This window comes from Rattus norvegicus, chromosome 9, assembly GCF_036323735.1.
Source record: "Rattus norvegicus strain BN/NHsdMcwi chromosome 9, GRCr8, whole genome shotgun sequence".
Lineage (NCBI taxonomy): Eukaryota > Metazoa > Chordata > Mammalia > Rodentia > Muridae > Rattus > Rattus norvegicus.
In genome coordinates, this window is record NC_086027.1 from 74044433 (window position 1) to 74061884 (window position 17452).

The following is a 17452-nucleotide window of genomic DNA, read 5'->3' on the forward strand; positions in this document are numbered from 1 at the left end:
CAAAGGCAGACATCAATAGTTTGCTTAAATATATTGCTCAATCGTATACCATGCCAGCCTTTGACTGCTTTACCCTTTAAAAAAAAGTCTCTATGTAGTTCAAATGTGCAGAAAAAGCAAGGAGCAAGCTTATGAAAAACACCAGGAGCAGGCAGGCCAGTAGGTGGTGAAACACACCTTTTATACCAGCACTTTGAGGCAGAGGCAGGTGGATCTCTGAGTTCCAGACCAGCCTGGCTTACAGAGCAAGTTCCAGGATAGGCAGGGTTACAAAAAACAAAAACAAACAAACAACAAAACAAAAAGAAAAAAAGGGAAAAATAACAGGAAAAAAGGAGAAAATAAATAACATTCTTTCTACTCTGCCCCTGAACACAGCAAACAGGGCGAAGGCACAGGAGCTGCTTCTGGAGGGTGGGTTCCCTGGTGACAAGGACAGAAGATGCAGGAGGAGAAGTGAAGCCCCACCCACTGACAGTGGATGAGCAGAAGAGCCAATTGGGAAGGACAAAGATGAACTCTCTGCATTTAGTTTCTTCTCGGCCTCTATTTTTTTTTTCCTTCTACAAGAAATATACAGACTGCTCTAGACTGCTGGTTTATTGAGACATTCACAGGGAAAGCAGGGTGAGGCATGCCTCAAAAACTGCCATGTTTCTTTTATAGGGCTTAACTTTGAAATAATGGCAATCCCACTTTTTCTAACAGTATGAAGAAACAGAAGATTCCCTGAGGGCCGAGGAGCAATGGCTCCTAAGCCTGATGACCTGAAGTTGACAGTTTGATCCTTGGAGCTCTCAGGTTAGAAGCAGAGAATCCACTTCCATCAGTTGGTTGCCCTGACCTCCACAGGGATGCTGTGGAATGTGTGCACATACATACACACAAAGTCAAAAAAATAGATCCATCTGTATATATTTAAGATAAAAAAAATGAGCTTTGGCTAAGAATTGTGGTATATGACTGTTGGCCTAGCATTTGGGAAGCTGAGGCAGAAGGACTGTTGTGAGTTCAAAGCCAATCTGGGCTATGTAGCAAGTCTCTATGTCTCAAAGAAAACCCAAAAACCCAACCCAAACAACAACAAACTTAAACCTTTAATTGCAAAAGGTTTTATAACCTTTTAATCACAAAAGGTATTATATATGTAACAAAAAATGTCAGGTACAATGTGAAATAACAATTGTTTCTGAGTTTGCTGGCTACAGAGAAGAGCAAGTCGTTTACCTATGCAGATCCAGTTCCACGTAGGGAAGAATGAGCTTTTCTTTAATCAATTCCCAGATGATCCGTGTCATTTCATCTCCTTGCATTTCCACCACAGAACCGCCATGGATTTTTCTGGACATTTTTACTTCAATAACCCTAATTAAAAAAAAAAAGACATGCGCCTTTTCATGTTATAAAGTAGAAATGAAGTATCAATGAATTGCTGACTATTAAAAAAGAACAATTTATAATAGCACAGTTATATAGATAGTCACAATCACATTTACCAACACAATTGAGACTTCTCTGTGCAAGACACAGCTACAATGGTTTACGTGTGGCTTCTGAATCAGGGTTATAAGATGACTCTGTAAGAAATTATTTTCCCACTTGAGAGACGAATAGCCTTGCCAAGGACATCTGGCTAAAATGTAGGGGAACCTGACCCTGAAACACACCCCTAATAATGCAATCATTATTCTCAACCATTACAAAAGCAGATCTGTTATCACAGAGATGACTCAATGTGGGGCTATATTACTACAGTGATTTCTTCAGATAAAGAAATCAGGATACAGAAAGGCCCCTGCCTAGTGCACAGGCTTATCCAAGTTATGTTTCTTGGTATCTCAAGTCCTGTCGGTTCCCTTGGCTTCTCAGGGGCAAGAGCAGCTGTTTGTATGATGGACACTACATTGTTCTAGGAAGGTCATCACTTTAAAAAGCATTTATTTGCCAGGCAGTGATGTCACATGCTAGGCAGGTGGATCTGAGTTTGAGACCAACCTGGTCTACAGAGCAAGTTCCAGGACAGCCAGAGCTACACAGAGAAAGCCTGTCTCAAAACAAACCAAAAGTATTAATTTATCTGATTCCAATAAAGGGCAAAGGTGACTGCTTGGAAAAGGAGAAACTTCAAGGCTTTAAAGAATAGCATTGTTGCTATTGTTGCTCAGGAGGCAAAGGGTCCCTGAACCTCTGAGAGGTCCCTTACAGGGCACTGTTGTGTAAACAAACCATTTCCTCTGTGGTTGAAACATTCTATCTCACACCAAGCTCTTGAAGCAGGCAGGTGAACAACTCAAAATACCTGAGACTGAGCAGACACTAGGCCCTACCCTCATGGAGTGAACAATAAAAGGCCAGATTGCCAGACTAGGGAAGCCAGGCTTTGAAGAAGACAAGTGAGACCAGACCTAGACCAGCCACCTGGAAAGGACAGTTTCCATCCTGTGGAGCTGCCTGCAGGCTTCGCAGTGAGCTCCAGGTTCCCAACTTGGGTGAGTTCTCGCCCAAGCTGAGGTGAGGTGATGCAGAAGCATTTTTGCTCCTTACCCATATTCCTGTAAGTAACCCCAACAGAACTCACGGGTTTGGTCATGTCTCTACCTCATCCTGTCATAGGATCTCTGTATGGGCTGCGTGTGTTGAATTTCCCTAGTGCCCTGTTCTGTCACACTGTGGACACTATAACAGTAACTTTCCAGAAATGCACTGGAAGATTTATCGAGGTTATAGCCGAGGACCAGAAAAGTTGGGAGACTTTAAAGCAATTAGATTACCACCTAAAGCCGTCTTGAAAAGTATAGCTAAACTAATTTGATCCTTAAAAAAAGGGGGGGAGGGCTAATGATTATTAGACAGTAGGTCTCAGCTCCTCACTAGAAGCCAGGAATATTTTCCCAACTCCCAAGTCTCATTTTTACTTCTGAGATTTGTATTTCTAGAATCCTATTTCTAGTTTGAAGTGAGACCCCGAGTCCATTACTGAGAGGTTTCTGGAACTCACTGAAAAGAAATCAACAAACTGGTGTGGGTGAACCCATACCACCCATCGGATAACGACTTAAAGATTAACTTGCAGTAGATCATAAAGTTCATAATTAATTCCATTTTCACCATGACCATATGCTAAAGGCAAATAGGAGACAGCACACTTATCTCAGTTTTGATAATGCACTTTCATGGTCATGTTCTTACACAGCATTACGCAATAGTTATGACTAGGCTATTTTTCTGTGATGGCAAACACAGCTAATAAAAGATCACAATGCCTGGAATGTCTGCAACTTTTGTTTTGGTTCCTTATTTTCTTCTTGGTGAATATATACTCTGCTATAATCTTTCTATATCTCAGAATGCACTAATGACACAAGGTTTCCTTTCTTGCCTTTATCTATTGACTTTTTGGCACCTGTTAATTAAAGAGGTAAAGCTATATCATGTCTACTGTTCTTCTGGACTTGATTTCCATGGGATGTGTGGGCTTGAGGTACCCCTAGATTCCCTGACTTCTGGGGTCTCACATGTTCTGATTTCATCCAACCCCAACTTTGAAGGGAAGTGTGATCCAAGCCCAACAGCTACCTGCTTATTTACATAGTGTGAAGGCAGCCAGCTTCCAATCCGACAGTCTCTGTAGTTCCAGAAAACAAACACAATAAACTAGTTAAGCAATAGGAACCTTTGCCATACTTAATTTTACTTTCATAAATCTCAAGTTTCTATCTTGAGCCAATCTTTTTTTTTTTTCCAGCCAAGTTCAAGTTGCAAAACATGTGGGGACTCTAAGGAAGTAGTTGCAGTATATTGTTGGAAAATTCCTGCTTCCCTCTTCTACACCTGCACTAACACCCAATTAACTGTACAGTGTGGCCACATTAAGGAAATCAGATTAGAGGGCAACATTGCTAATTCTCATCTTGATGGTAAATCGACTTCCAACCATAACAAGGCCTCTCAATTTTGATGACTTAAAGAACAGTTGTTTCAATTTATCTCCTGAAACAAAGCAAAATCGGGAACAGAGAGTCTTAACATACAAATACCCATGCCAGGAGGATTTATTTGGATTTAATACCAGCCTGACAGCCCAGTTGATCTGGTTTAAAGTACAGTGCTAATGTATCCGGAGGGGCAAAGGGCAGTTTATTTGCACAGGAGCCTTCCAAATAAAGATCACGAGAGTACAAATATCGGTGTGCGTACAGCTCACCACAGGAAGGTGAGTCCTAGGGTAAGCACCCGGCTTTTTGGCTTCTTGCGGGTCTCTGGTTTGCTCGACCTCGGGTGACACTGAGACAGGAGATATCTTTGTGGGCGTTGTGCAAGCTGTGCTAATGAAGCTGACTTGGTTCCTCCTTCCAGAACCCCACGCCAGCCCCTCCTTTCAGCCCCTCCTTAAATACGAGGTCCACCGAGATGGCCGCAGAACTCCTCAGGAATCGAATACCCAGGGCGCCCCCAGGTGGCTAAGTAAACACTCTAGACTGAAGCTGGAGGCCCGCCTACCTTCACCCCCTCCCTCACTTATACTCTTATTAGCACTTGCCAACCTTAAGTCAGGTCCCACCCCTGAACCTTGATTGGGGTACACGCCTAAATTCCTGGCTTACACCCTTTCTGCAACCAGCTTTCCTGCCTATTCCTTTTACACCCAACACTCAAAGAGTTCTCTGTGTCCCCAAAGCTGAATTCTCCGCGGGTGCAGATCTGCCTCGCCACTTGTCACTACTTGCAACGTCCTTGCCTACCAAATCATACGATCCCACCCTCGGGAGCGCCCTTCTATACAGAAAGGCAAGCAACATTCTGCTACTCCCATTTCCCTCTCCTAAGCCCAAACTCTGGAAGTGTCTCTGGGTGCCCTAGGGCCTTGCCACTGAGTTCATCTCTGCACAGCCAAGATCTGGATTTTCTTCCTTTTCTCTCACTCCAGCCTTCTATGAATAGTTTAATAGTAAGGGGCGGCGGCTGCCTCTCTGAGCCCTAGGAGGGGAAGAAGCGCCAGCTTGCAGCCGGAGGCGCCCCAGCTACTCACCCGCTCACACCCGCGCGTACACAAGCTGTTCTAACCCGGCCCCAGTCAGATCAGCATCCGCCACAACCTTCGCTCCGACGCCCGGGGGCAGGGTCAAGGCTTTTTAACTCTTCCCGGCTTTGTCTCCTCCCAGGCCCCACCCCCTCAGCCCACCTCCCGTAGCTCCGCCCCCTCCACGACGCCATTCGTCGCCGCGGACTTTGTGGGGTGGGCGGAGCCATAGATGGAGATTAAGTCTGGGATGCAGCCTTCGGGTGTTCCCGGTGGGGGTGGAACTGCCACGCTGCCAGGGTTCCTTGGGAACACCCTTCAGTTAAGGAGCGAGAATGCCACCTACTGGCTACTGGACGCGTGGAGGCCGAGTGTTCTGTGTAACCATCTAGGAATCCCAGCGTCGAGTATCCAAAAGAGAGAGAGCTACCTAGACCGGATCCCTTCCTGGCGTCTACAGGGTGCCTCTTAGGGCTAGACTGCCCTTTGAAGAATGTGGATTTTTTTTTTTTAAAGGCGTGTGAGGACTACGGATTCTGCTAGAATGCAAAGAACGCTGTTTCCCTCAAAATCAAGAACAAACAATACCGTACACAAAAATATATGAGTAAAACCGTTCATATTCTCATGCTGAAACTCTTATAGAGCTTCACCATTTCATCACAATAATTCCCTCCACTATCAATGATCAGTATTCCCAACTGTTACTATTTATAAATAAACCCCACTCACTATTTGCCAGGGTAGACAATAAAGTTTATTTTCTAGGTTGCGATGAAGCTGCCCTAGAGATACACGATACAGGATCTTAGAATCTGAATGGGTTAAAAATATTACAATGTTTCCAGAGATTTTACTGTCTGTATTCATTAGTCTTGAAAAGGAGAATATTATGACTTGTAGAACAATAGATCATCCTTGATTGCTCAAGGTTCAACGCTCCGTAATTCGCTTTTAAAACATCCAGCATCGGGTTGTAAAGTTATGAATACACGGCAGTGAGTAAGATTCATTTTGGACGCTAGAGGGCGTTAGGTGGAAAAGGAATCGCCTACATAGTGTCAGTTGTTATGTTGATTAACTGATTATTAGCAGCGGCCTCCGTTTATTCCTATGAAGTGGCTAGAGAGTGTGTGTGAGTTTATACTTTCACCTCTTATCTCACTTTAAATCACGCGAGATTGTAAGTGTTACTTCCTGCCACATCAGGCTCATCCTGTTTATATTACTAAAAGTAAGTATTCATATCCATTCCTGTTCCAGAAAGCATTTTAGAATACATTCAAGAAATGCAGACTGTAACACAATAAGAAGTATTGACTATAGATGATGGAAAAAGTAAGAACGCATAGGATATCATACAGAGCCAAGGTGGATTTAAATATAAACATCTTTAACCTAGTTCTAAATATGGGCTAGGCATGGACTGAGTGTCTGTCTCTAAGACACTAAGATAGGAAATATGGCACTTATGAAGTCATGTTTCCGAGGACTATAGTGCATGAGTGAGCTGATATGTCACTGAAAGACAGTATTGGTACATGCCTGGGATTGAGTTAGATTACAAAATAAACCAGGCCCAGTAGTGCATATTTCTATTCTCTACTCGCAGGAGACGACTGCCACAAGATCCAGGCTAGCCTTGTCTACAGAAGGAGCTCTAGGCCAGTCAGACTCCATTTCCAAATCAAGAACAAACAATATCTTACATGAAAACATATATGGGTGAAACCATTCATACTCTCGTGCTGAAACTCTCATAGAATCACAAAATAATAAACGTATAGACAAAATGACTGGAAAAACTACAAAACACTAAAAAACAAATCATTACTAGTGTCTAATATGTGAGTGTGGGAATGTGCACACCACAGAGGGGTATGGAAGTCTCAGGACAGGTTTTAGAGTTGTAGGTTCCAGAGATCCAACAGGTCGGTTGGAAGGTCAAAAGGCAAGAGCTTTGATCCTACCGCGCCACCCCTCTAGCCTCACAAAACAATACATCACCATTATTAGTCACGGTTAGATTTAACAACTGATGTTTGACTGAAATTACATTTCTCTTAAAAATGTGAATATGACGTCCACTGCTCATATTCATGAGGTTTGCTGTATTTCCATTTGTATGATTTGCTATTCTGTTTTCATTTACTCAATAAAACATCTAAATATGTGAATAAGGTCTGGTCCGAACACTATTGTAAACATCAGTGGAAACCTGGGTCAGAAAATGGCTTTTAGCATCTGTTTGCCTATGAGGCATTCAATCAGATGATGGGATTCCCATAAGATTCCAACGCTACTATTTGTTCATTTTGAACATCTGAAAAAATAAAAACAAATGAAAAAGAAAACGAAGTAGTGGGGTGGCAGGATGGTTCAGTAGTCAAGATGGTTCAGTAGGTCAAGGCATTTTCCAGCAAAGCAGATATTTTGAATTCAATCCCCAGTACCCATAAGGTAGGAAACAATTGACTCCTACAAGTTTCCCTCTGATCTCCATACATCTGGTGTGGCACACACACACACACACCCCACACACACACTCACTCACACACAAAATAAGTGCAAATAAATAAAATGAAGGGAAGTAAAATGATGTCATCATCATTACTTATCCTTTAAGATTACTGGCAAAGGAACAGCAAAGATAACGGTTGCACTTGGTTTTTGAGTGACAGACACCCTTCAACAGGAAGGGAATAGGGTCATGGGTTAGATGACCAAGATAATGAGTTTAGCTCTAGGACTGTTTAAGATGCATGATTGTGGGACAGGAAACCGAGGATGTCCAGGAGGTAGTTAGCCACATATAACTGCGCTCAGAAGAGATGATGGGGCTGGAGTCTTAAACATGAGTTTTTTTTTTTGTTTTTGTTTTTTAGCACATGTTGATAGTACTGAAGATGGTGATGAGATCATCTAGAAGTACTGAAGAGTAGCCTACCAGCAAGAACCCCCAGGCACATTTAAATCTTTAAGGGTCAGATGGAAGATTGGAGCCTCCCATCCCCAAAGAGAGTGCAGAACTAGGGTAGGAGAATTACAGAGTCTGATGTGATGGAAACCAACAGCCTAGAAAGTTTTCAAAAGTTTCCAAATATAGAAGTACTACAGTACGGTTAAGAAAAAGACAGAACTTGGAAAAAAGAGTAGGAAGACTTCATGGATGCACTTTTAGGGGAAGACCCTACATTCGTTCTGATCGATCAGAGCCATGCTGAAGGAGACTGATGGCTTTAGAAGGGAGATAAGAATGTTGTGAAGAGCACTTTTTAATAAAGACGGTCTCATGCAGTCCAGGTTAACTGTGAACTTGTTTTTTTTTTTTTTTTTTCTTTTTTCTTTTTTTTTGGAGCTGGGGACTGAACCCAGGGCCTTTCGCTTGCTAGGCGAGCGCTCTACCACTGAGCTAAATCCCCAACCCCAACTGTGAACTTGTTATGTAGCAGAGGCTGGCCCAGAGCTTCTGATCTTCTGTGTTTGGTTACAGGCATGAGTTCTACCTAGCTGGAGAACTATGTCGATAGCTGCACAGTTCCTAACATCTGGCATACTTGCAGGCCGTTTGCCTTGCATTTGCCTTGAGTAGAGTGGGCCTATTCTGTTACTTTGGAGTCATTTGCTTTAATTGTTCTTTTATTTCCTTATCGAGTCAATAACAATGTAAAACCCTGTTGTTGTAAAATTATATTAAATGGTTTTCTATTACCCCCACTAGATCCAGCACCGCAGTGCCCCAAGATATCTGGTCAATATCTTGCCAGAAACACATATCCCAACTCCGTGGCACCCCAGTGTCTCTGCCGCCACACACTCTCCCAAAATCAAATCGCCACAAGAAAGAACACACAACCCAATAACCTCTGATCCAATTGGTAAGATATAATTGCCCACCTAAACATACAAAGCCCTGTACACATCCATCCCTTAAGAACAGTCATAACAACCTGTAAGGGTACAGCATGGAATCTTAATGTCAGCGTCCATGTTCTCTCGGCAGCTTCTCTGCCAGTCTCCCCAAGTCTCCTGTTCTTTCTGGTTCAGTCTCCTCCTCTTCCCTCAAACTTTTCTCCTGCTCATCCTTCCTTCTCGTCCAATGGCAGGCCTCATTCTATCTTGTACCTGCCTCACCTGTATGACATCATCCCACAAAGCCCATCTTTATCTTGCTTGTTTAAATTGCTCTTTATCAGTTCTTAATGCTAGGTTAGTGGAACTAGAGGGCCTGGAGCATAAACATTTCCTAAGTGCTTGTTAGGTCCACTGAGGCATTTTGCTGGAACGTACTCACGTATACTTTCACATGCAGTGTGAAAGAGTGGTGATTTCATTATAGTTTAGCTAGAAATGAGCCTTACAGTGAACAAACAAACAATAAATCTTAGGGGTTGGGGATTTAGCTCAGTGGTAGAGCACTTGCCTAGCAAGCACAAGGCCCTGGGTTCGGTCCCCAGCTCTGAAAAAAGGAAAGAAAAACAAAACAAAACAAACAATAAATCTGGTACCATTACCACCATCACCACCACCAAAAAACTAACTGAAAACACTCTTTGCATTATATACCAAATGAAACCATGGTTTCCTATACAGTCAACATTGCACTGGACAGGCAATGTTGGAAATGAATCCTCTGGGCCAGAAAATAAATATGTGCTTTCAATATGTCAGGTCAAGAGGGATTGTACCTCACAGGTCAGCTGTCAACAGTTAATTGTAAAAACTGAAAGCCTCTTGTGTCTGGTAAGGTGAGGATGCTTCTGCCATTTATCAACACATTATAACACAGTAATTAGGTGAGACAAAAAAAAGGGGGGGAGGGCATAAATGGTATCCGGTATCCAGATGGGAAAGGAAGAAGTTAAAAAGTCATGCCTGTAGGTGATATGATCTCAGATCAGAAAAACACCGAAAACCTCTTAGAAGCACTGAAATTCAGTAGCGTTGACTGCCACGTAACCAACACAAAAAGTCAATAGTCCTTTTATTCTCTAACAGAGGACTCCTCAGAAGAGATCAAGAACATAATCTTACTTGTAATAACACAAACTTAAGATGCTTAGAATTGGAGGCTAGCCTGTTCTACAAAGCTAGTTCCAGGACAGTGAAGACTGCACAAAGAAACCCTGTCTTGAGAAACCAAAAAATGAGTTGAGTATGGTGATTCAGCCCTGCAAACCCAGCACTCAGGAGGTGAGGCGGGAGGACTACTGAAAAAGTAGTCCTACGAACAAAGGATTCCAAGTGGTACAAAGCTGTGGTCATCAAAACAGCATGCCTTCAGCACAAAAGCAGACACACAGACCATGGAATAGAAAGAGAAGAGCAGAAACAAACCCACTTCCGAAGGACTTAACTATTCAGAAAAATCCCGGGGAAAGGATAGTCTGTTTAATGAATGTTATGGGAAAAACTGAATACCCACTGTTCATGAAGGAAATTAGATCGCTATTTCACACTGTATTAAAAATCAACTCAAACTGGATTAAATAGCTAAATGTAACACCTAAAGGTAAAATTAGTAGAAGAAAACATAAGTAAAAAGCCCCATGGCATTGTCCTGGGCAGTGACTTTTATTTTTATTTTGTTTAACCCAAAAGCTTAGGAAAATAGCAAAACAGACAAATAGGATGACATCCAAATAAAGTACTCTGGAAGGTTAGAAAAACAACATCGAAGAGATGACCCAAGGACTGGTCGAGAATATTTACTTGACTTTGAACGTAGAACTATAAATTAATAAACAAGGAACGTCCTTTGTGGCAACACACTGAACCTGGAGGACACTGTAAGTGAAGTATGCCAGAAATAAAAATCTTGTAAGAGTTCAGGTGTAGAGTTTTTAAAACATTAATCTTAGAAAGAAAACAGAAAACAGAGTGGTAGTTTATAGGGGTTCGGGAGCGGAGGTACGAGGGAGAATATAAGACGGAAAGCAAATATTCCAAAGGTCATGGGAGCCTGGCAACCATACCCAGGGATTTTCATGAGAGGCTCCCATTAGACAAATCAGGGGCAACTTTTAAAACTGTAATGGTGACTGTGCTGAATTAGAGCATTGCTGAGAGAAAGAGAAAAGTCTATATTGAGTCTCACCAATGTAAAGAGAGGGGACGGCTATGAATTATCAGTAAAGTATAATTACAGCACACAGAAGCATGTGAGTACAGTACCACGGTGTGACCAAGCCCAGCAAGCTTCATGTAAGTGCATGGATGGAAGTTCTGGGGGAGAATAGTTATGGATAGGAACAAAATGTCTCTACAGATAAAATACACCTGGAATTAAATTTTGACGGCTAGTCTGAGGTAAGAACCCAAACTGATTTCTTTCCTAAAAGAGAACTCAATTTTTCTCACAGAGATTAAACTTCAGGCTAATGTAGACATGGAAGTGCAAACTTCTGGGGAACGTGAACTGTGTTATGGTCACGGCTTTACCCTTAGCAGAGTACCTACATGGCCAATTACTGAGAATGAGGACCTCTCCAATTAATCACTCAGAACATGTTAGTTGAGGAGCTGGAGAGATGGCTCAAAGTTCAGATCACATACTGCTTTTGCAGAGAACCCAAGTTTGATGCCTAGCACCCACATTTGGGGGCTCACTACCCCCTATATCAAAATACAAAACAGAATCTGATCCCTTTGACCTTCCTGAGCACCCGCATAGCCCACTATATCTTTCAAAAAGTGTTAGTTGAACGGGTGTTTCTGTATATAGTTTTTTCTGTATCTTGCTATCCTCTCAGTTGGATTATGTATTGTGTTCTCTTGGCCTATTTCATAATTTATTGTACGTTTATGGGATATTAGCGTCTGTTGGAGTAATTTAAGAAAATATTTTTCTTTTCTTCTTAAGAAAGATGCTTGAGTATGTTTATGGGCCAAGGAGAAGTTATTGGGAAAGGTTTGGTTGAAGAGACATTGCAAGCCCACAGGGATATGAGTGAGGGACGTGTTTGCAGATAGTTGTGTTTGGTAGAGGTCGTTAGGTTAAGGATTGCAGCCCAGCTTTTTGACTTGCATATTTGCATAGTAGTAATGAAGGCCAAAGGGCACTAAGGACAAGATCCAACCAAGAGCCAGTTAAGGATGGTGACCAGCAGTTGCAGCGTCCTCTAGCTTCAGGTTTTGGCGGTATTTTCCATCGTTGAAAAAAACAAAAACCAAAACAACAACAACATCAACAACAACAAAACAAACCAAAAACAAAAAACAAAGCTGGGTGGGAAATGCCAAAGTTCTAGAGGAAAAGAATTCTCAGAATAACACCAACCTCCAGATTCCTTTCAGTGCTCCCCTGAAAAGCCCTGCGTTTTCAGTAAGCAGGTTTTAGCTTGTTTTCTACTTTTAACTGCACAGCCCTTTTAGCAGGACAAAAATAACGCGTCACGTTAATACCAACCTGAGCAAGTCAGGACTTGATAATTCTTATCTGCAACACAAAACCCTAATTTAAAGAAGCTATAGTCAACATCACTTGGTCAGGTTCTGTGCCAACTACTTTTCATGCGGTGTTTTACCTAATCCTCAAACAACAACAAAACCCATTAACAACAACAATAATTAAAAAACAACAGGGAGTGAACGCTGCTATAATTAACCCCGCTTTATCCACCAGAGGTTTGAGGCCTAGAGAAATAAGTAATTTGTTCAAAGACACACAGTTGGTTTTAGCGGAGTCCTGAAAGTGTCCTAAAAGCTAACCATCTCTTCGCTCTGGGCTACACAGGTGGAAGTCGGTCCAAGAGAGCTCGGAGAGCAGCCTAACTTATGAGTGCTCACAGTGTTGAACACATACGGTAACAGCAGACCAACTAGGGTCTAGTGCCCGGCGCTCGTGATGCTCACGTGCACTGTCCTCTCTTCTTTCAGGAAGGCTGAGGCAGCGTTAAGTCCTCTGGGGGCCTGGAACGATATTCTCTGGGTTAGATTCTTTCTGCCTGAACATCTGATCGGAAGGTCCAGAGGGCGGTGAGGAGTGGGCGGAGCCGGCCCTTGGAGCCTGTTGCTGATTGGTCAGAAGGGGTATCGGGGCGGAGCCTTGAGGTGGTAGGCAGAAGCGAGAAACCGCAGTTACAGCGTATACCTCTGGGCTCCTCGGCGCGACCGCCGGCTGCCTGAGGAAGCCGGCCCTGCGCTTGGCTAAGGCTTCCTGGCCGAGAGTGGTGAGGCGGAGGCCGGGGAGGCGGGAGGCCCGCGGGGCCGGGGCGGGAGGCGAAGGTAAGGGAGGCGGCGAGGCATGGGCAGGCAGGGCGCGCAGTGGGAGGAAGGCCGGCGTGGGTCCCGGAGCACCGCCTGAGGGATGGCGAAGGCCCGGGACTCTGCGGACTCTGCGGCCGAGGCTCGGCCGGGGAGCGGGGAAGACCTGATGGGAACCGGCTGGCTTCTGAGCGCCCGCCGGCCCTGTGTGGCGAGACGGACGGAAGCCGGCTGGGCCATCTCCTGCACAGGCTTCCTTGACACAATGGAAGTTCTCTTGCCTCTCTGTTTTCCTAATGCCCGAACTTATTTCGGAGGTGGACCATGTCATCTCTTCCTCTGAGCGGGTGAGCGCAAGTCTCAGGGTTGCAGCTTTAGTCTGGAAAAGAAAGTTCTGACCCACAGAAACCATTCCAAGCTTGAGTGTGTCCATCAGCTTAAATGCTGCTGTCTGCTGTTTGAGGCTTAAAAAAAAAAAAAGAAAAGAAAAAAGAAAAAAACTTAACGTAGTGGTTTTAAGGAGGAGACTTATTTCCCAATAAGTCGTTTCCCCTTTCCCAAGAGGTTCCCAAGAAATGTTGAAAGTGAAATTTGATGGATGCATTTAGAAATTTAGGGTCTTCTGTCGTATTTAGGTTCTTAGGACATTCAGGGAAGGTGTACATTCTGCATAAAGCAGGTTACTGCTGTGTATCTTACGCGCGTAATGTGTTAAATGATGAAGGGTTGCTTCATTCGATGTATCTTGTATTTCTAGATGTAGCTGCCCAGCAAATCGCACCGTCTTGTTTTACATTTATTTGAATCTCTGCCTCTCCAGGACTCCCACTCTGTCCTGGTCTCCCATTCCCCCATTCTCCCCCTCCCCGGAGGGAGGGGGAGCGGGGTAGACCAGGACAGAGACAGACACAGGTGTAGGGTGGCGGCTGGAGGGGAGATAGTCTTAGTTTCTTTCTCTCCGATTCATTAGGTTCAGGCTTGTGACAAAGGTCAGGACTTCTCTGAGAAGCAACACTAACTTCCCGAGTCCTCCCCCTCCCTTCTCCTCTTTCTGGAACAGTTACATGAATCACACTGGTTTTCCTTTAGTGTTTCTGCTGTGCATGGGCCAAAAAAAAACGAACACTAAGCCTTTCTTGATGGAAGCTAACATTGCTTGTATTCAGCTGTCCTGCATCAATAGATAAAAGTTTGAGAATTGTATTTAAGAAAATGATTGCGCTGCTGTTTGGAATTTCACTACAATTTTCCTATGGGCAGATAGGTCAAGCTATTTCCTACACTTTAATATCGGACTCATTTTCTGATTTGCTTTACCAAGAAACTTATTGCAAATCTGCGTATACCACACTGGCCTTGGGATAAAGAGAGACACTGCAGAAGTTGTTGGATAAGTAGGTTAACATTTCTAATTATGTATGCAGAAAGAGCCATGCTTTATAGCATAAACAGTTATCATGCTGCTAAAAATCAGAGTTGTAAGTTTTCGGATGCTGGTGGCATGTAGTTATTAAGATTACGTCTATGTGGTTGCATTCATGTTTCAGAGACTGCACTTGATGTGTGTTTTCATGGCAGTTTTTACCTTCACATGTCCAAAGCTTAATGAAAGTTGTAGATATAGACTTTTAGAAGTAATTCTAAGACTCTGTAAGCAGATTGGTTTCTGCGCTTTCATTGGTACTTTTGTGGAAGTGTAAGAGGTTGTGTTCAGAAGCATGAGGGTTCTTATTGCCATTACATCTTTTTTTCTCCGGCGGTCTTTAAAACAAAACAAAACTTTGAGTTTTTACTTGATCAGTCATCATGTTAATCCTTCATGCTGTAGGATCATAGTTGTATGTTAGCTTGACGCAAGCTAGAGTTTTCAGACAGGAGAGAGCCTCAACTAAGACATTGCTTTCATAAGATGGCCTGTAAGCAAACCTGTAGGGCATCATCTTAATTAGTGACTGATGAAGGAAGGCCCAGTCCTCATTGTGGGTGGTAGTGGTCCTGGGTTCTATAATAAAGCAGGTTGAGCCCTTGTTCATGAGGAATAAGCCAATAAGCAGCACTCCTCCTTGGCCTCTGCCTCAGCTCCTGTCTCCAGGTTCTGCCCTGCTTGAGTTCCTATCCTGACCACCTTTGATGATAAAAACAGTAGTGTGGAAGTGTAAACTAAATAAGCCCTTTACTCCGGAAGTTGCTTTGGTCTTGGCGTTTCATCCCAGCAATAGCAACCCCGACTGAGACAATACTTTATGATACTAGAGGTCCTCCCTCCCTGTCTTTCTGCTTCCTTTCCTTTCCTTTCCCCCTACTCCATTGCCTTCCTCTTCTCCTTTCTTCCCCATCCTTTCCATTAAGCACTTGTTGCCAAAATCTCATCCAAGTCAGTGGTTTCATTTCTGTTTTAATTTAATAATCTGAGAGAATCTTGAGTACTAAGAGAATACAATTGGCTAGAACTGGAAGTCTGTGAGGAATACAGTTTTTTTTTCTTTTTGATAGAAGACTGTTGGAGAATTCTGTTGCAAGACTTGTCGCACAGTCACACGTCTATTTATTACTATCTCTGATCCACCCAGATGAAAACCGTTTAGGCTCAGTGTACCTTAGTTGCCTCAATTGTTAACCATAGTGATAATGCTGACTTTATAACTTCTGAGACTGTTGTGAACATAAAATGAACCAACAGGTGTGATTTTGAAGGAGAAAACCGTTTTAGAAGAGTGTAATGCCCTTTTTGGATAGGTAGATTACAAAGTTTTGTATTTTACTAACATGGCAAAGAATACTTCTCTTTAACCTGTCAGTCTACAGGGAGAGAGCCTTAGTCCCTTCCTGTGACTTTATTTCCTGACTAGACTTACTGCTTTGACTGGCTATGCTTTCTTGATTACTTATAAACAAAAATAAGAAGGCCATACCCTAGTATCTTACGAGTTTAGGCTTAGAGTGTGGTTGTGGAAATCCCAAGCTCCTGTGCCTAGGAGGAAAGAACAGGCAGCTTGTTGATTTGAGTACTTGTCACAGGCATTAATTACTGAAGCTGTTTGCTCAGATGGCATAGACATGTCATACAGCGTGACTGATTTTCTTTTCCTGAGATACATGCATACAATAAGGCTGAGCAGCTTATGTTATATAAAGTCAGTGTCCACTGTAACTTTAAAAAGCTATTATTACCAAAAATCCTTGGACACCTATAAGTAATGGGAATTTTTTTGTCTGCTCATATTTATGTCTTACTTGCAGATTTTAAATTGACTCTAATTGTAAAGAGAATAAGAATGGTAATATTTAAATTTAGCTTAGCCACATGACCATGGTTTTAAGTGTTGAGGCTCTTTTAATTTAGACAGCAGTGTGTTTTAAGCCTGAATTTGAATATTCGGACATAGGTTTCCTTACTCTTTGGTGTTTATTGATAAGAATAATTGACAGTCACACAAGGGGGCTGTCTGGATATTTGCCTGTTCTTCAAATGGTTTCTAAGGAATCTCTTTCCCTCCCTGCTTTTCTTTCCAGACTCATGAAATGGCCACAGATGACAAGAGCTCCCCGACATTGGACTCTGCTAATGACTTGCCTCACTCTCCTGCCAGTCCCTCTCACCTCACTCACTTTAAACCGTTGACTCCTGACCAGGATGAGCCCCCCTTCAAGTCAGCATATAGTTCGTTTGTAAATCTTTTTCGTTTTAACAAAGGTAAGACTTCATTCTAAAATGCAGTTTGGATTCTCTGCATTCCCTTTAATGTTTCAAGGATGTGAAATATTAACAAGGTGGTAGCTTCAATCTCAGGTCACCAGTCTTTCTAAGAAGGAAAAGGTAGCATTTCACATTATTTGTGATTAATTATTTGTGTGAATTGAGGGCTAGGGTGGTCTTTCTTAATGAGAAAGCATTTTTTCCCACATATTTTCTATCAGTGTGCTTCGACTTAATCAGGCTTACAGAATGAAACTTGTTTTGAGGGAGGCGTTGGTAACTAAAAGGTTTTAATTAAAGCACTAACATTAAACAGCAGTATATGGTTTATATGTTTAAAATCTTAGAAGCTGACAGCAGGCATGTTGGGACTTACTGGATTGAGTTGTAAATGATATGAATGAACAGATAATTTAAAGGATGAGTTCTTGAATACAATGTTAATTGTTTTTTAACCAAAATTTAAAATATAGCCATATCTTGTTCTTTATTTGCCTTTTTTTTTTTTTTTTTTTTTTTTTTTGAGGTAA

The 17452-nt window shown here is 42.6% G+C and overlaps 2 protein-coding genes across 21 annotated transcripts in view; one reads left to right on the plus strand and one right to left on the minus strand.

The window, feature by feature from the left end:
• Idh1 (isocitrate dehydrogenase (NADP(+)) 1) overlaps window positions 1-13010 on the minus strand; it is a 29556-nt gene extending 16546 nt beyond the window's left edge. Inside the window, exons 1-3 of one of the 4 annotated variants that reach the window (XM_063266629.1) lie at window positions 12875-12948; window positions 3577-3625; window positions 1228-1365 (exon numbers count right to left, since the gene is read on the minus strand). In XM_063266629.1, the coding sequence (XP_063122699.1) occupies window positions 1228-1349 (122 nt within the window). In that variant the 5' untranslated portion in view covers window positions 1350-1365; window positions 3577-3625; window positions 12875-12948. 4 annotated transcript variants of the gene reach the window in all.
• A 45-nt stretch (window positions 13011-13055) lies between these two features.
• Pikfyve (phosphoinositide kinase, FYVE-type zinc finger containing) overlaps window positions 13056-17452 on the plus strand; it is a 94123-nt gene continuing 89726 nt past the window's right edge. For 9 of the 17 annotated variants that reach the window (XM_006245071.3, XM_039084596.2, XM_006245072.3 and 6 more), the window contains exons 1-2: window positions 13440-13572; window positions 16739-16919. In XM_006245071.3, the coding sequence (XP_006245133.1) occupies window positions 13522-13572; window positions 16739-16919 (232 nt within the window). In that variant the 5' untranslated portion in view covers window positions 13440-13521. Of the gene's footprint in view, window positions 13247-13439; window positions 13573-16738; window positions 16920-17452 lie in introns of those variants that run through there. The other 8 variants (XM_006245076.5, XM_063267219.1, XM_063267220.1 and 5 more) reach the window with 5 other exon arrangements.